The sequence below is a fragment of the Stegostoma tigrinum genome, chromosome 14 (genome assembly GCF_030684315.1).
Source record: "Stegostoma tigrinum isolate sSteTig4 chromosome 14, sSteTig4.hap1, whole genome shotgun sequence".
Classification (NCBI taxonomy): domain Eukaryota; kingdom Metazoa; phylum Chordata; class Chondrichthyes; order Orectolobiformes; family Stegostomatidae; genus Stegostoma; species Stegostoma tigrinum.
Window position 1 is genome coordinate 76,001,821 of NC_081367.1, and position 15,790 is coordinate 76,017,610.

Here is a 15,790-nt window from a genome sequence, read left to right on the forward strand (position 1 = left end):
CAATTTCCACAGTTTATGTGGACTTTAGTAAGGCATTTGATAAAGTCCCACATTTGGGGTGGCCTGGCTAGATGGATAGAAAACTGGCTTGGTCATAGAAGACAGATGATTGTGGTGGAAGGATGTTTTTCAGAATGGAGATCAGTAATTAGTGGTGTTCTGCAGGGGTCAGTCTTTGGTCCTTTGCTGTTTGTAATATATATAAATGATCTGGAGGAAAATGTGGGTGGTCTGATAAGCAAGTTTGCTGATGAAATAAAGATTGGAAGAGTTGCTGATAGTGCAATTGATTGTATATTTTTCACAACAGAATATAGATAGATTGGTGACTTGGGCACAGCAGTAGCAGATGGAGTTTAATCTAGACAAATGTGAGGAGATGTATTTTGGAGGATCAAATTTAGATGTGAATTATATTGTAACATTCAGATGGATCTGGGTGTGCAGGTCCACAGTTCCCTGAAAGTGGTAATACAGATGGACAAAGTGATTAAGAAGGCATATGGCGTGCTTGCTTTCATTGCTTTAGAGTACAAAAGTTAGCAAAACATAATACAGCTATATAAAATTCCTGTTAGGCCGCATTTGGAGTATTGTGTGCAGTTGTGCTCACCACACTACCAGAAGGATGTGGAAGCTTTGGAGATAGTACAGAGAAAGTTCACCAGGATGTTGCCTAGTCTACAGGGTATTGACTATGAGGAAAGGTTAAAAAGACTAGGATTGTTTTTACTGGAAAGATGGTGGCTGAGTGGAGACCTGACAGAGGTCTACAAAATTATGAGATGCATAGATAGGGTGGATAGTCAGAATCTTTTCCTAGGATTGAAGTTTAAATTACAAGGGGGCACAGGTTCAAGGTCAGAGGAGGAAAGTTTAAGGGAGATGTGAAAGGGAAGTTTCTCATGCAGTGGAAGTGGGCGCATTGAAGACATTTAAGAGGCACCTGAATGGGTACATGAATAGGGAGGGAATAGAGCAATACAAAATGAAAAATGGCAAGTTTGTTTTTGGATAATTGTGGCATGATAGTTGTCACAGGCTTGGAGGGCTGAAGGGCCTGCTCCTGTACTGTACTTTTTTTATTTGTTCAATGGTATAATAGCTGGGTAAAAAAGCAGTAACAAACATTTAAGAGATAACAAGATGTAGAGCTCGATGAACGCAGCTGGCCAAGCAGCATCAGAGGAGCAGGAAAGCTGACGTTTCGGTTTGAATACACTTACTTTTACCTTCATACATTACAACAATCAGAGCGATGTTGCTAAGTCCTTGAATTGTGGGAAGCTAAAGAATTGTACTTTTATTATTCACTTGTGGGACGTGGGCATTGCTGGCTGGCCATCATTTGTTACCTCTCCGTTATTTCCCAAGGAGGCACCTGCCTCCTTGACCTGTCTGTCTTCCCTGGACTGACCAACGCCCATCCTAACGCCCCACCTATACTCACCTCTACTGACTCCATCCTCACCTCCCTGACCTGTCCATCTTTTCTCCCATCTATCCGCTCCTCTGGCCTCAATCCCCACCCCACCTACCTACCAGCCACATTCCTGCCTCTTTGAGCAGTCCATTTTCCCTTGACTGATCAACCCCCATCCTGACTCCCCACCTACACTCACCTTTACTGGCTCCATCCCCGCCTCCTTGACCTGTCCATCTCCTCTCTATCTATCTGCTCCTTTATCCACCTTCCATCCGCCTTCCCCCCTCTCAGAATCCCCTTCCCCTTCCCCATTTCTGAAGAAGGGTCTCGGCCCGAAACATCAGGTTTCCTGCTCCTTTGATGCTGCTTGGCTTGCTGTGTTCATCCACCTTGTACACCTTGTCATTTCTGTCTTGGGCATGCTGCAGCATTTAGCGAAGCTCAGTGGAAGCTTGAAGAACTGCACCTTTTTTTCTGGACATCCTTCAGCATTCAAGACGTTGTACTGAGTTCAATAATTTCAATTATTGTTCCATTAGCAGCTATTGATTCTCTTAGGCTGACCATTGCCCATTCTTTTGCCCAACTGTTGTTTGCTCTCTCTCTGGGCTCCAGCTTCACCTGTTGTTCACTCCTGCCCCCTCTCCCCACCCACCTTCAGCATATATACCTACATTTTCCTAGCTATAATCTAAAAGGTATCTGGATGAGTTTATTAACAGGAGGGGTTTAGAGGGATACGGGCCATATGCTGGTAAATGGGACGAGATTTATTTAGGATAGGTATGGCATGGACACGTTAGACCAAGGGGTCTGTGTCTGTGCTGTATATCTTTATGACTCTATGACTCTATACAACCAGTTCTGAAGAAAGGTCACTGGATTCAAAATGTTAACTCTCCACAGATGCTGCCAGACCTAAGTTTCTTCAGCAATGTCTGTTTTTGTTTAGGATTTCCATTATCTCTAGTTTTTTTGGTTAATGAATCTGTCCTGTTAATCAATACTGAATAATTATTACTAGGATATGCAGAATGCAAAATTTGATTCCATTTTTGAGCTACAGTATTATTTTGCCTCTTGAATAGTTCCTATGATATTTGAGCATTCTTCTATCAAGAATAAAGAAAATTACAATACAGGAACAGGCCCTTTGGCCTCCAAGCCAGCACTGATATGCTGCCCATCACAACTAAAACCCCCTTCCGAGGACCATACCCCTCTATTCACATCCTATTCATATTTGTCAAGACCCCATTTGAAAGTCACTATAGTATCTGCTTCCACTACCTTCCCCGGCAGCGAGTTCCAGGCACCCACCACCCTCTCTGTGAAAAAACTTGGCTTGTACATCACCTCTAAACCTTGTCCCTTGCACTCTAAACCAATGGCTCCTGGTAACTGACTCTTCCACCCCGGGAAAAGCTTCTGACTGTCCAGTATGTCCATGCTCTTCATTATCTTGTCGAACTCTATCAGATCCTCCCTCAACCTCCATTGTTCCAGTGAGAACAACCCCAAGTTTCTCCAACGTCCCCTCATAGCTAATGCCCTCCATACCAGGCAACACCGTGGTAGATCTCTTCTGTACCCCCTCCAAAGCCACCACATCCTTCTGGTAGCATAGCGACTGAAATTGAACGCAATATTCTAAATGCAGCTGAACTAAGGTTCTATGAAGCTGCAACATTACCTGCCAATTTTTAAACTCAGTGCCCTGGCCGATGAAGGCAAGCTTGCCATACGCCTTGTTGACTAACTTTTCCACCTGCATTGCCAGTTTCAGTGACCTATGTACTTGTACATCCAGATCCCTCTGCTTATTAGTGCTCTTAAGGATCCTGCTTTTGACTGTATATTTTCCATCTGGGTTAGACCTTCCAGGATGCATTACCTCTCATTTTTCCAGATTAAATTCCATCTGCCATCTCTCTGCCCAAGTCACCAACCAATTTATATCCTGTTGTATCCTTTGATGGTCCTCATCGCTATCCGCAATTCCACCAACCTGTGTGTCATCGGCAAATTTACTAATCAGACCAATCGCATTCTCTTCCAAATCATTTATATATTTTACAAACTGCAAAGGTCCCAACACTGATCCCTGAGGAACACCACTAGTCACAGCCCTCCTTTCAGAAATGTACACTTCCACTGCTACCTTCTGTCTTCTAATACGGAGCCAGTTTTTTAAAATCTATCGGGCAAGATCACCTCTGACCCCATGCGACTTTACATTCTGTATCAGCCTGCCATGAGGGACCTTGAGATGCGAGCTGCAGTAGATGCCATTTTGTTGAAGGTGTTAGCCTGCACAAAGATAATCCCTTCAAGTATGGAAACAACTAGAGTGTGCTATCTACCTCTAACATTGACTTGACACAAGCATTGTCAGTGTGCAGCACGGTGCTTAAGTAATGCCAGCACATAGTCTTTCAGAGCTGGATATGAATTCAGTAGCATGAAGGATCCCTTTACCTTTGCGCAAAATAGATTGTCATTTTCTTCAATGTTATAGAGTCCTACAGCACGGAGATGGACCATTCCGTCCAAATAGGTTGATGCCGACCAAAATGTCTATCCACGCTAATCTCATTTCTCTGCACTTGGCCCATATCCTTCTAAACCTTTCCAATCCATGTATTTGTTCAAATGCCTTTTAAATGTTGTTAATGTATCCACCTGAGGGGCGGCACGGTAGCTCAGTGGGTAGCACTGCAGCCTCACAGCGCCAGGGAGCCGGGTTCGATTCCAGCCTCGGGTGACTGTGTGGAGTTAGCACATTCTCCCCGTGTCTGTGTGGGTTTCCTCCAAGTGTTCTGGTTTCCTCCCACAGTCCAAAGATGTACAGGCTAGATGGATTGGCCATGCTAAATTGCCCGTAGCATTCAGGGGTGTGTGGGTTATAGGGGGATGAGTCTGGGTGGGATGCTTCAAGGGGCAGTGTGAACTTGTTGGGCCAAAGGGCCTAGGGAATCTAATCTAATCTAATCAACCACTTCCTCTGGTAGCTCATTCTATATGTGTACCATCCTCTGTGTAAAAAGTGTGCCCCTCAGATTGAGTCAATGATGAGTAGTGTCATTTCCGATTTTGATTTGTATGAGTTTGTATACGGAACACACCCTAACACACTGGCCACGTTGCCCTACTTCAAGAACATATGAAAACTGGCAACAAAACTCATAAGACCACAAGGAATCACAGTAGCCCACAAGCCCACAGCCACTCTACAACAAATATTCACAAGGATTAAAGAATCCATTCTCACAACATGCAGAACCAACATGGTTTACAAAATACCATGCAACAACTGCCACAAACACTACATCGGACAGACAGAAAGTAGCCAGAGTACATGAACATCAACTAGCAGCAAAAACAGCACAAGGAACTCTTCTTAATATCAGTACACCCAGACAATGACGGCCATCATTGGGACAAAGTAACTATAGTAGCCCAAGCCAAACATAGACATGCATGGGAATTCCTAGAGGCATGGTTCGCCACCTGTAATGCAGTCAACAAACATATAGAATTGGACCCCATATACAAACGTATATAGATCAAAACAGGAAATGACGCTAATCACCATAATGGACCGGAGAGTATAAATTCCAAGTGCAGTAGAATAGCATTGCTTCATTGGAGGCTCCACTGATGATCTCACCTAACATGATGACAAAGCATCTGAACAAGAACAAGCCAGCTTGGCAAGCAAGTCAACAACCTCACCCACAACTGGAGCTGCAGATCTTTGCCAAAACTTTAAATGTCCTTCAGATTCCTATTTATTCGTTCTCCTTTTACCTTAAACTGACGCCCTGTAGTCCTCGATTCCCCAACACTGGAAAAAAGACTGAGTGCATTCACCCTATCCATACCTTTCATGATCTTATACACCTCTAAGATTCCCCCCCCCCCACCCCCGCCCCAGAACAAAGAAAATTACAGCACAGAAACAGGCCCTTCAGCCCTCCAAGACGGCACCAATCCAGATCCTATATCTAAACCTGTCACCTATTTTCCAAGGATCTGTATCCCTCTGCCCCTGCCCATTCATGTATCTGACTAGATACATCTTAAATGATGCTATCATGCCCGCCTAAGTCTACTAAGTCTCAGTCTCCTACACTCTAAAGAAATAGTCCGAGCTTGTCCAACCACGCTCTGTAACTCATGCACTTGAATTCTGGCAACATCCTTGTAATTTTTTTCTGCACTGTGTCCAGTTTAATAACATCTTTCCTATTGCAATTTGACAAAAACTGAACACAATACTCCAAGTGCAGTCTCACCAACGTCCTGTACAACTGCTACATAACTTCCCAACTTTTATATTCAATGTCATGACTAATGAAGGCCAGTGTGCCAAAAGCTTTCTTCACTGCCCTGTCCACCTGTGACTTCACTTTCAGAGACCCATGCACCTGAACTCCAAGGTCTCTCTGTTCCACTACACTCCTTAAGGCACTACCATTCACCATGAAACTCCTACCTTGATTTGACTTTCCAAAATGCAACACCTCACACTTATGTATATTGAAATCCATTTGCCATTTCTCAGCCCATTTTCCCAGCTGATCAAGATCCTGCTGCAATTTCTGGTAATCTACTTCACTGTCCATGATACTATGTTCGGAGCTATTTGACATGATGCTACAGTGTGGAAATGTTTGTTAGTTTCTAGAGTCACAAACTATTTTAAAGTTGTACAGGTAGTGGCGCCACACAAGCTGAACAACTTTGTCCTGACTTCAAAGCCTCTTCACAAGCTATTTTAAAAGCAGAAGTCACAGAAAACCAGGCTGGAATCCAACAGGTTTATTTGAAATCACAAGCTTTCATACTACTGGTCCTTCGCCAGGTGAAGTGAATGGAAACACACAGGCACAGAATTTATATACAGAGAGATAGTGGCAAGATCCTGAAAGGACTATAGATCACAAGCCCACTCAAGTCAACCTACTTGCCATGATCTCTCTTCATGTAAAGTCCATGCCTATGTGCTTCCCTGCATTCACCTGATGAAGGAGCAGCACCCTGAAAGCTTGTGACTTCAAATAAACCTGTTGGACTATACCTTGGTGTCAGAGACTTGTGACTTTGTCCACCCCAGTCCAACACTGGCACCTCCACATCATGTTCCAAAAGCAAAATGCTGAAAATTTGAAAAACAGAAAGCACTTGAAACATTCATCCTGTCAGGCAGCAGCTGTGGAGACAGAACCAGCGTTGACACTGCAGGTGAATAATGACCTGCTATCGAGTTAGAAGGATTCTTATGAAGAGTTTTCAATATCATGTAAAATTAACTCTTTTTCTCCACTGAAGTTTTCAAACCTGCTACGCATTTTCTATGATAATAAAATGTGACACTGGATGAACACAGCAGGCCAAGCAGCATCTCAGGAGCACAAAAGCTGATGTTTCGGGCCTAGACCCTTCATCAGAGAGGGGGATGGGGTGAGGGTTCTGAATAAATAGGGAGAGAGGGGGAGGCGGACCGAGGATGGAGAGAAAAGAAGATAGGTAGAGAGGAGCGTATAGGTGGGGAGGTAGGGAGGGGATAGGTCAGTCCAAGGAGGACGGACAGGTCAAGGAGGTGGGATGAGGTTAGTAGGTAGGAAATGGAGGTGAAGCTTGGGGTGGGAGGAGGGGATGGGTGAGAGGAGGAACAGGTTAGGGAGGCTGAGACAGGCTGGGCTGGTTTTGGGATGCATTGGGGGCAGGGGATGAGCTGGGCTGGTTGTGTGATGCAGTGGGGCGGAGGGGACGAACTGGGCATTTTCTATTTTTAGTTTTGCACATTTACTTGTTCAGAGACATGAGTGTAGCAGTGCGAATCCCCACAGGTCTACAGCAAAAGAGGCAAAATGAACAGAGGCCAAGCAGAGGTAGAAAAGTTGTTTGAAATATAGGGACGGAAGAGACGAGAATGGAAGCTTTCAAGCAGGAGGCCTTATCTAAGAATGTGAAGAATAAAGAACAATACGACACAGGAACAGACCCTTTGGCCCTGCAAGCTATGCTGCCACATTTTGCCCTTCCATTCTAAAACTGTCTTCACTTGCAGGATCCATATTCCCTATTCCCTACCTTTCATGTATTTGTCCAGGTGCTTCCTGAATGTTGCTATAACAAAGTGTGGAGCTGGATGAACACAACAGGCCAAGCAGCATCTCAGGAGCACAAAAGCTGATGTTTCGGGCCTAGACCCTTCATCAGAGAGGATTATCTCGGATTCTCCAGCATCTGCAGTTCTCATCAATCCTGAATGCTGCTAATGTGTCTGCTTCCACCACCTCCTCCGGCAGTCCGTTCCAGGCATTCACCATCCTTTGTGTGAAAAACTTGCCTTTCACATTTCTTTTAAGCTTCCCCCCTCACACTTTGGATATGTGTCCCTTCGTAACTGACCCTTCCACCTGGGAAAAAGACTCACACTTCCCACTCTATCCATGCCATTCACAATCTTATAAACTTCTATTAGGCCACCCCTCAACCTCCTGCATTCCAGTTCAGGGAGCAGTTCTCCAGTATGAACCTTCATGAGGAACAGTATGAACAACATCTGTTCTTCAGAGAAGGCGCCCTCACTGGAATCACCGGCTGCTGCTTTAGTCAAAACTGCACCCTGAGAGTTAGGCAAGGACTGCAAAGTCAGTTATTGTTCAGAAGACCATGGCTATAAACCCCTCTGCACCTGCCTCCTTTCAGGCTGGCACTAGAGATAACCGTTGGTTATTTACAGAGTTGCATAAAGGAGGTGACTGAAAAGATATATTTTGAGAAGCCTCAAACATGTCATGCTCCTTTGCAGGGGAAGGAGTGAACAGAATACATGGAGACAATGCCAAGAGAGAGGGAAAATGAAAATAGACACAAATGAAGGAATTGCTGATGATAAGCTAAGATTTCACTCCATCCCCATCATCAACATAAATACCACCCTATCCCACCTGAAGAGAGGTCACTGACTCAAAACATTAACTGTATTTCTCTCTCCACAGATGCAGCCCTACCTGCTGAGTTTCTCCAGCATTCTCTCAGTTCTGTTTTTAACAACATTGCTTGAGATGCTGGTGCTGAACACATGGCAGCATGCATCTAATGAAAGCCATGCCGCCACAAGAAATGAAACAAGAGTGTACCATTGAAATACTTCTGCCTGGAAGATTGTAAAGGAGCCCTGCGATTTGGCAGTGAAGAAACATGGGGATATTTCAAATAGGCATTTCTGGATTTCAGCCTTTAACAGCATGTGCAGAGCCCAGAAACTGCGGTCAGATTTCTTCTGTTATAAAGCTGCGCACTGATAGGTTCACTGTTGTTCTCATTCCAAATTCCTATAATTAATAATTTCATTAATAAAATGTGTTCCACAATAATGACCGTAATTCCTGCTTTAGCTAAGAGAGAAAATTGTTGCAAATTGAAAGTGCTGACCTCCAGACTGGAATTCCCCATATAAACTTATCTTGCTTTAAGACTTACATTGGAATACTAAATTACACAAGTCAACACTAAACCAAAAACTTTTACTTTGTTTATGAAATTGTACAAAGCAATCCATTACTATACAAAGGTTATCAAGCTGGAGCTTAGGACTCCAAACAATTTGAACAAGTTGAGGCTGGGAAATGTTTTGTAAGTTGTCCATCCCCAGTCATGCTACTTTGCTGGAATTATGGTGGAAATTCCATTTATACAAGTCAACAGTATTTTCACTGCACCTCCAGGAAGGTAATGGCAGCGCAACACTGACCAGCTTCCCAGAGTATTTTTTAGCTAAAGGAGCGAAGAATCTTACCTGGAGTTCCTGGGGTACCTTGACTTCCTGGTAAGCCTTGTTTCCCATCAAGTCCTTTACTGCCTTTACAGCCTGCAGGACCTATAGTTCAACATTCAAAGGTACACATTAAGTGATAGACTGAATTCAATTGCTGAACAATATAGACATTTTGCACTAGCTTCAAGAATAATTTCTGGCACAATATATGCTACAACTTATATTTATACAGTCATTTAAGTCAAAACAAGCTGGAGAAAGAAACAAACTCTGAGTGGGAGAAAAGAGCTGGGAATTTTGGGAATGTGGCTGCATAAACTAAAGAAAACCAAATAAAGTTAAACATAGCGAGTTTTGAGAAGATTTGTAGCTCAGGTTGAGGTTCTGGATGTGAGTTTGCTCGCTGAGTTGGAAGGTTCATTTTCAGACGTTTCGTCACCATACTAGGTAACATCATCAGTGAGCCTCCGATGAAGCGCTGGTGTTATGTTTACATAGAGATGAGGAAGGACACCACTTTGATTGGGACAACACATCCATCCTAGGACAAGCTAAACAGAGACACGCACGAGAATTCCTAGAAGCATGGCATTCCAACCAGAACTCCATCAACAAACACATTGATTTGGAGCCAATCTACCATCCCCTGAGAAAAAGAACAGGAAATAACATCACCAATGCAGGAAATGATATCACCAACTCAAGGAAACCTAAACAGATAAATAGAAAGCGGGACATAACACCAGCGCTTCACTGGAGGCTCACTGATGATGTTGCATTGAATGGTGACGAAACATCTGAAAACTAATCTTCCAGCTCAGCGAGCAAACTCACATCCAAAAGTTAAACATGTTAGAAGTCAGGGAGGGACACATTTTGTGATGGAGCTCCAGAAGATAGATAGCTAGTTGTAGAATGAGCAGCAACTGACAATATAAACAAATCAGAATGATGGAAATAGAATAGCTCATCATCAGAGTCAATGTTAATGTAGTGGGCATAAGACTAAAGGAAATTGCCTGAAGTAGGATGGAGTAAGATGGTGAAAATCTGGAAATGGATTGGGAGTGGTATATGGAACATGTCAAGAGTAGAAGGATGATAGGTCCAGAGAGATTAAGAACAGGCATTTGCTTGCTGAATACATTGTAATTTTTGGAAGGCAGAGGCAGAGAGGCCAACTTGGATAAAACTAGAGAAGTTGATTTTTGAGTTGATAAATACATGGATTAAAGTCTCAGGAATGACGGAAAATGAATTACATAATGTGAGACAAGGAAAGGAAAATTATTTCTGGGTTATATAGCTTGTCAGGGTTCTGCATTATTAACTTAGACTAAAGTGGTAGTCAAAGTGGTTGATGGAATATTAAGTAAAAAGCTTGCACGATGAAACAGGAGAAAGGAAGATTTCAGCTTGTAGTAAATGGGTAGAAATTATAATTTGTCTCAGACTTGATAGTGGATCAAGCAACTGCAGAGTTGGTCAGTAATTCTGTAATCAAAATTAGAGTCAGAAGAGGTAAACATATGTCAAATCATGCTCATAGCGGTTGGATCTGGGCTTCTAACATATTACATCACTCAGCGGCAGCATATGAAAAATGAATGAATGGAGCCAGCAGTAATTTAAGGCTATCTGATGCCGGTGATGACTGTAAGGGGAAGAGTGGAGAAACCATCACTAGATTTGTGTGGACAGGGCTGGAACAGATGTGAATGAATCTAGAGGATTGATGTAGTATGGAGATTAGATGTTTGATGATCATCAGTGGTGTTAAAGGGAATAGAGAGGCTAAAAGAACCAGCAGGAACAATAAACTATCATCTTAGTGATAGAGGACGTACTTGTGCCTTTCACCAGTACAGCTGTCCATTTTTAATTTGGAGCCGGCTGAAACAATTGAAGACATAATACCTGGAAAACCTGATTTGCCTTGGTCGCCTTTCTCACCAGGGGTCCCAGGACAACCATCAGTTCCTGGTTCACCTCGAGACCCAGGAGTACCTGGTAGTTCTTTTGGGGCCGAAGGACCTTGATTACCCTAAGATAATATGAGGATCAAAGTACAAGATAATTTATTGACTTGTAGATAACTTTTTACAAATGATTGTTCCTTGTTCGGAAATCTGCGTAATAAATTGGTCCTGCTGTTTTTGTGTTTGATTCATGGGTTGCACTGTTCTTATTGTTTAATGGAAAGGCGTGTGTTCTGCAATGAGGGAGCACTGATCTCTGGCACCTCGATTCCTAACGTGTGTTCATGTTATTTAAAAACTGCAGTACTGTTGATGGATAAGTGACCTGATATGTAACTACAGCCTGACTTTTTGCCATTTGTCCTGAGTCCTGCCCCTGAATAGGGTAATGCCTGGTTTTACGAGGACAGGATGACGGCTGGGCCTGAGTATGCAGATGCCTGGTTCATGGAGACAGCTAGCCATTTAAATGATCATCCACCTCCAGTCAAAAAATGCAGTCATCCTTATGGTGAGGCACCCAACAGGTGCAAAGAAGAACATCAGAGCAGGTCCTTAATTTTGTATTTCCCTATACAGCCAGAGTACCCCTTTGTATCGGGTCCTGGGATATCTTTGCAGGACATGGTGCACACCTTTGGAAGAGGTGAAGTTCATCTTTGAGAGAGGTACTGTATCCTTTCTAGTGGATGCAAAGTACCCAGACTGGGAGAAGTCAGATGGCCTTTAGGATTGATAAAAGTAGGCATGACTGTATTTAAAAATACATAAGCCTTTTGGACTGTGAAGTTGTCAAAAAAAGTCAGGGGATTTAAATCTGCTGGCTTACCATTTAAAACAAGTGTTAGAATTTTTAAAAAATCAGTGCAAGCTATTTCACTATCTGTAGACATAAGGCTGAGGTCTATCATTATTGGATTGTGCTGCATGATTGATTTCCTAGCCCATCATTTTTCACAATGGGATGCCTAACTGCTAAGGGAGCAGTCCAACTAATAGCTCCACTGTTTATAGAACAGAAACATTTATCTTCCTAAGAGATTAGTCAAAGGAATTTCAATGAGTTGATTTTTAAAAAGTCATGTGTATTTTTTTACAAGTATAGTAGACACACAAAATGAAAGTATCTCAGTATGGTTCTTGAGGGCTGTCCATGATGAATACTATGTGAGTTTGCATTGGAGAGGGAAAGTAAGTGGGTGGTGAGTGGGGAGTATATGTTGTCACAGGACTATAAAGAGCCATGGAGATGAGTTAGAACATAGAACATAGAACAGTACAGCACAGAACACAGAACCCTTCAGCCCACGATGTTGTGCCGACCATTGATCCTCATGTATGCACCCTCAAATTTATGTGACCATATGCATGTCCAGCAGTCTCTTAAATGTCCCCAATGACCTTGCTTCCACAACTGCTGTTGGTAGGTGGGTGAGCAGAATAGGCTGACAGAGAGGATACCGGGTTTTGGGGCATGGGCAATGTGGCACAGGTGTCAAACAAGGTGTAAGGGGCATGGGAATATGTGGAGCATGCAGTACGTGGATAGGCATGGATAGGGCATTTGGAATGAGTTGGGGCTGGTAGAGGAGAGGATGTGAAGGGTGCAGCCCAGAGGGCCACTTTTGGATATAGCAGGAACTGCAGATGCTGGAGAATCTGAGATAACAAGGTGCAAAGCTGGATGAACACAGCAGGCCAAGCAGCATCAGAGGAGCAGGAAGGCTGACTTTTCGGGCCTAGACCCTTCCTCAGAAATGGTGTCTTTTTGGTGGACAACAAAAGTTGGACACTTTTGGTGACCTTTCATCTTTCACAACGTGCTGGTGCACTGAGACAGGACTTCCACACAGCCAACCTTCGCCTGCAGCAAGTTACTGTCTTGTTTGGAGTTCCCTGGTATGTCTCACAAGGAGCCCCATCACCTTGGAATGAAAAAGTGAAGTTCTGGGTCACTTTATCCCTGGTTTGGGGTTGTGGTGATGGGAAATATTCCATCTCTCTCCTTTCAACCAAGGAGCGAAGATCCAGACCTGTATTTTTTCCTGAATAGATGTTGCTGCACATTTCAAACATTTTTTTCCAATATTTCAAATTACCAGCATTTGTAATATTTTATTTTTCAATGTATTTTTGGATTCACAATATAAATAATTTAATTAAAGAAAATTGACTGTTTGGTAAATAATAAAAGGTTCAGAGTTAACTTACCTTTTCTCCTGGAGGGCCTGGGTTGCCATAGACTAATCTGCTTGGTACTCCTTTCTCTCCCTTTCGGCCAGGAATGCCATTAGAACCAGGTAACGTTGAAGACCCTGGTGGTCCAGCAAACCCTTTTTCTCCTTTATCACCTGACAAAATTATCAGAAAATGTTCACCTATTGCATCACATTGTAACTGATTTGGATGTCCCATATGTACTTTTGTTATAATTTGGTTAGGGACCGTTAACATTTAAAAAGAAACAAAATACATCTTTCTTTAATCAACAGACTTACACCACCAGATTTCAGTCTTTTGACAAAACAGCTTTAGTGTATATTAAAAATATACATGCTTAAAGAATACAAACACTACCAGCAATAAGCTCTGTAACCACATATGCTATACATTCAGGTTATTACTTCTGTAGAGTCCACCGCAAGTATGCTGCAGTCTTCTAGAGGATTCCCTTCACCTCCAGTTTCTTCTGAGATAAAAATTTTCATTCACCACCCCTTGGCTAAAGATACTCCAATTCCATATTCTGCTCTGGGTTGTCCTCAGAATGAATTACACATCCAAATTAATTTGCATTTTGGATTAAAAATTTCCATTAGAAAAGTGCTTTGTGAATCTCTTTCAGAATAGGCCATTGCTTCTGAATAAAACCATTTCAGTGAATTTGTTTGATTGATAGTTGATGTAGTAGAATAGTTTTAGAAACATACTTCACACCATCTACATGTTCCAAAACTTGAACTTACCTGGCAGGCCCATTGGACCCGTAGACCCAAGAGCTCCAGCACATCCTGGATTGCCTGGATTTCCTGGTAAACCTGGATCACCTGGTGGACCTGTTTGGATGAAAGGAAGACAAATATAAATTTTACAACTTTCCAGTATCAAGTAACACAGCAGTGCATGTCTGTCGCTTCTCCCTCTCTAAAGCATGGCTGTGAGGCAAATTATAACATGGTAACATGGTAATTATAAAATGGAAAGCATGCTGGCTCAGTGGTTAGCACTGCTGCCTCACAATGCTAGGGACCTGGGTTTGATTCCAGCCTCACATGGTGGTGTGGAGGTTGTGCTTCTCCATGTGTCTGCATTTACTTCCTTAGTCGAGAGATCTGTAGGTTAGGTGGCTTGGCTATGCTAAATTGGCCTGTTGTGACAAAAGATGTGTAGGATAAGTGGATTAGCTATTATAAATGCAGGGTTACAGAGATAGAGAGGGGAGCTGGGTCTGGGTGGGATGCTCTTTGGAGAGACAGAGTAGACTTGATGGGCCAAAAAGCCTCTTTCTATATTGTGAAGATTTTGTGAAAGCAAAGACTCACAGTGGTCAAGATTAAGATTCAAATGAAGACAAAAAAACCAAGAACACGTTTTTCTTCAAACTTAACACACAATGGAAAGAATTTAATGTTCTCATGTGATGTGAATTTGTAGATGGCAGGGGCATTTAGTCAGGTAGAGTGTGTCCAGGTGGGGATTCCCCCCTTCCCTTCTTGCCTTTGTTTTGATTAAGTGGATGAGAGCACTTGCTTGTAGATGGTTTTCCTGGTTCAATGCCAATTGAGCCCTTGAATAGGCAATTAATGTTCAATTATGGGCCTCATTGGATCAGTGGTGGAAGCAGTAGTTATCTCATCGGAAGTCTTAAAAATGGACTCCCATGAGTCACTTTGATATCAATCTGTGACTGCCTGATAGAGGATCAGGGTATTTGGAAAGGAGTGAGAGCCAGGCATCATATAGGTCTCTTTTCAGGACCCCAGGGCCCCTCATCAGCACTCCCATCCTTGTAGCCATCAACATCCTCTCATTCATGTTGTGGTCCAAATCCCTTACTGATCCTAGGACCCTGGTGGATACATTGTCAGCGAATTAGATATAAAATTGGCTTGATGGTAGGAGTCGGAGGGTGGTGGTGCAGGGTTGTTTTTTTGGGCTGTGAGGCCCTGACCAGCAGTGTTCCACATGGACCAGTATTTGGTTGACTTTTGTTTGTCATTTATATGATCAATCTGGATGAGAATATAGGAGGCATGGTTAGTAGGTTTGCAGATGACACCAAAATTGGTGGTATAGTGGACAGTGAAGGTGGTTATCTGAGATTACAAAGAGGTCTTATCTATTGGGTCAATGGGCTGAGGAGTGACAGATGGAGATTAATTTGAATAAGTGTGAATTATTGCATTTTGGTTAAAATAACGAGGTGACATACAATTCATAGTAGGCCCCTTGGTAGCGTTGTGGAGTAGAGAGACTTAGAGGTCCAGCTACATAATTCTTTTAAATTTGCAACACAGGTAGACAGGGTGGTTAAGAAGGTTTTTAGCACCTTTGCCTAACTCCATTGAGTATAGGAGTTGGGACATCATGTTG

General features: G+C 42.9%; 1 protein-coding gene across 2 annotated transcripts in view; it reads right to left on the reverse strand.

Moving 5' to 3' along the window:
- Positions 1-15,790, reverse strand: part of LOC125457937 (collagen alpha-5(IV) chain-like) — a 229,248-nt gene that overhangs the window by 37,173 nt on the left and 176,285 nt on the right. For both annotated transcript variants that reach the window (XM_059651241.1, XM_048542743.2), the window contains exons 36-39: positions 14,164-14,253; positions 13,409-13,548; positions 11,136-11,262; positions 9,240-9,320 (exon numbers count right to left, since the gene is read on the reverse strand). In XM_059651241.1, the coding sequence (XP_059507224.1) occupies positions 9,240-9,320; positions 11,136-11,262; positions 13,409-13,548; positions 14,164-14,253 (438 nt within the window). The remainder of the gene's footprint in view (positions 1-9,239; positions 9,321-11,135; positions 11,263-13,408; positions 13,549-14,163; positions 14,254-15,790) is intronic.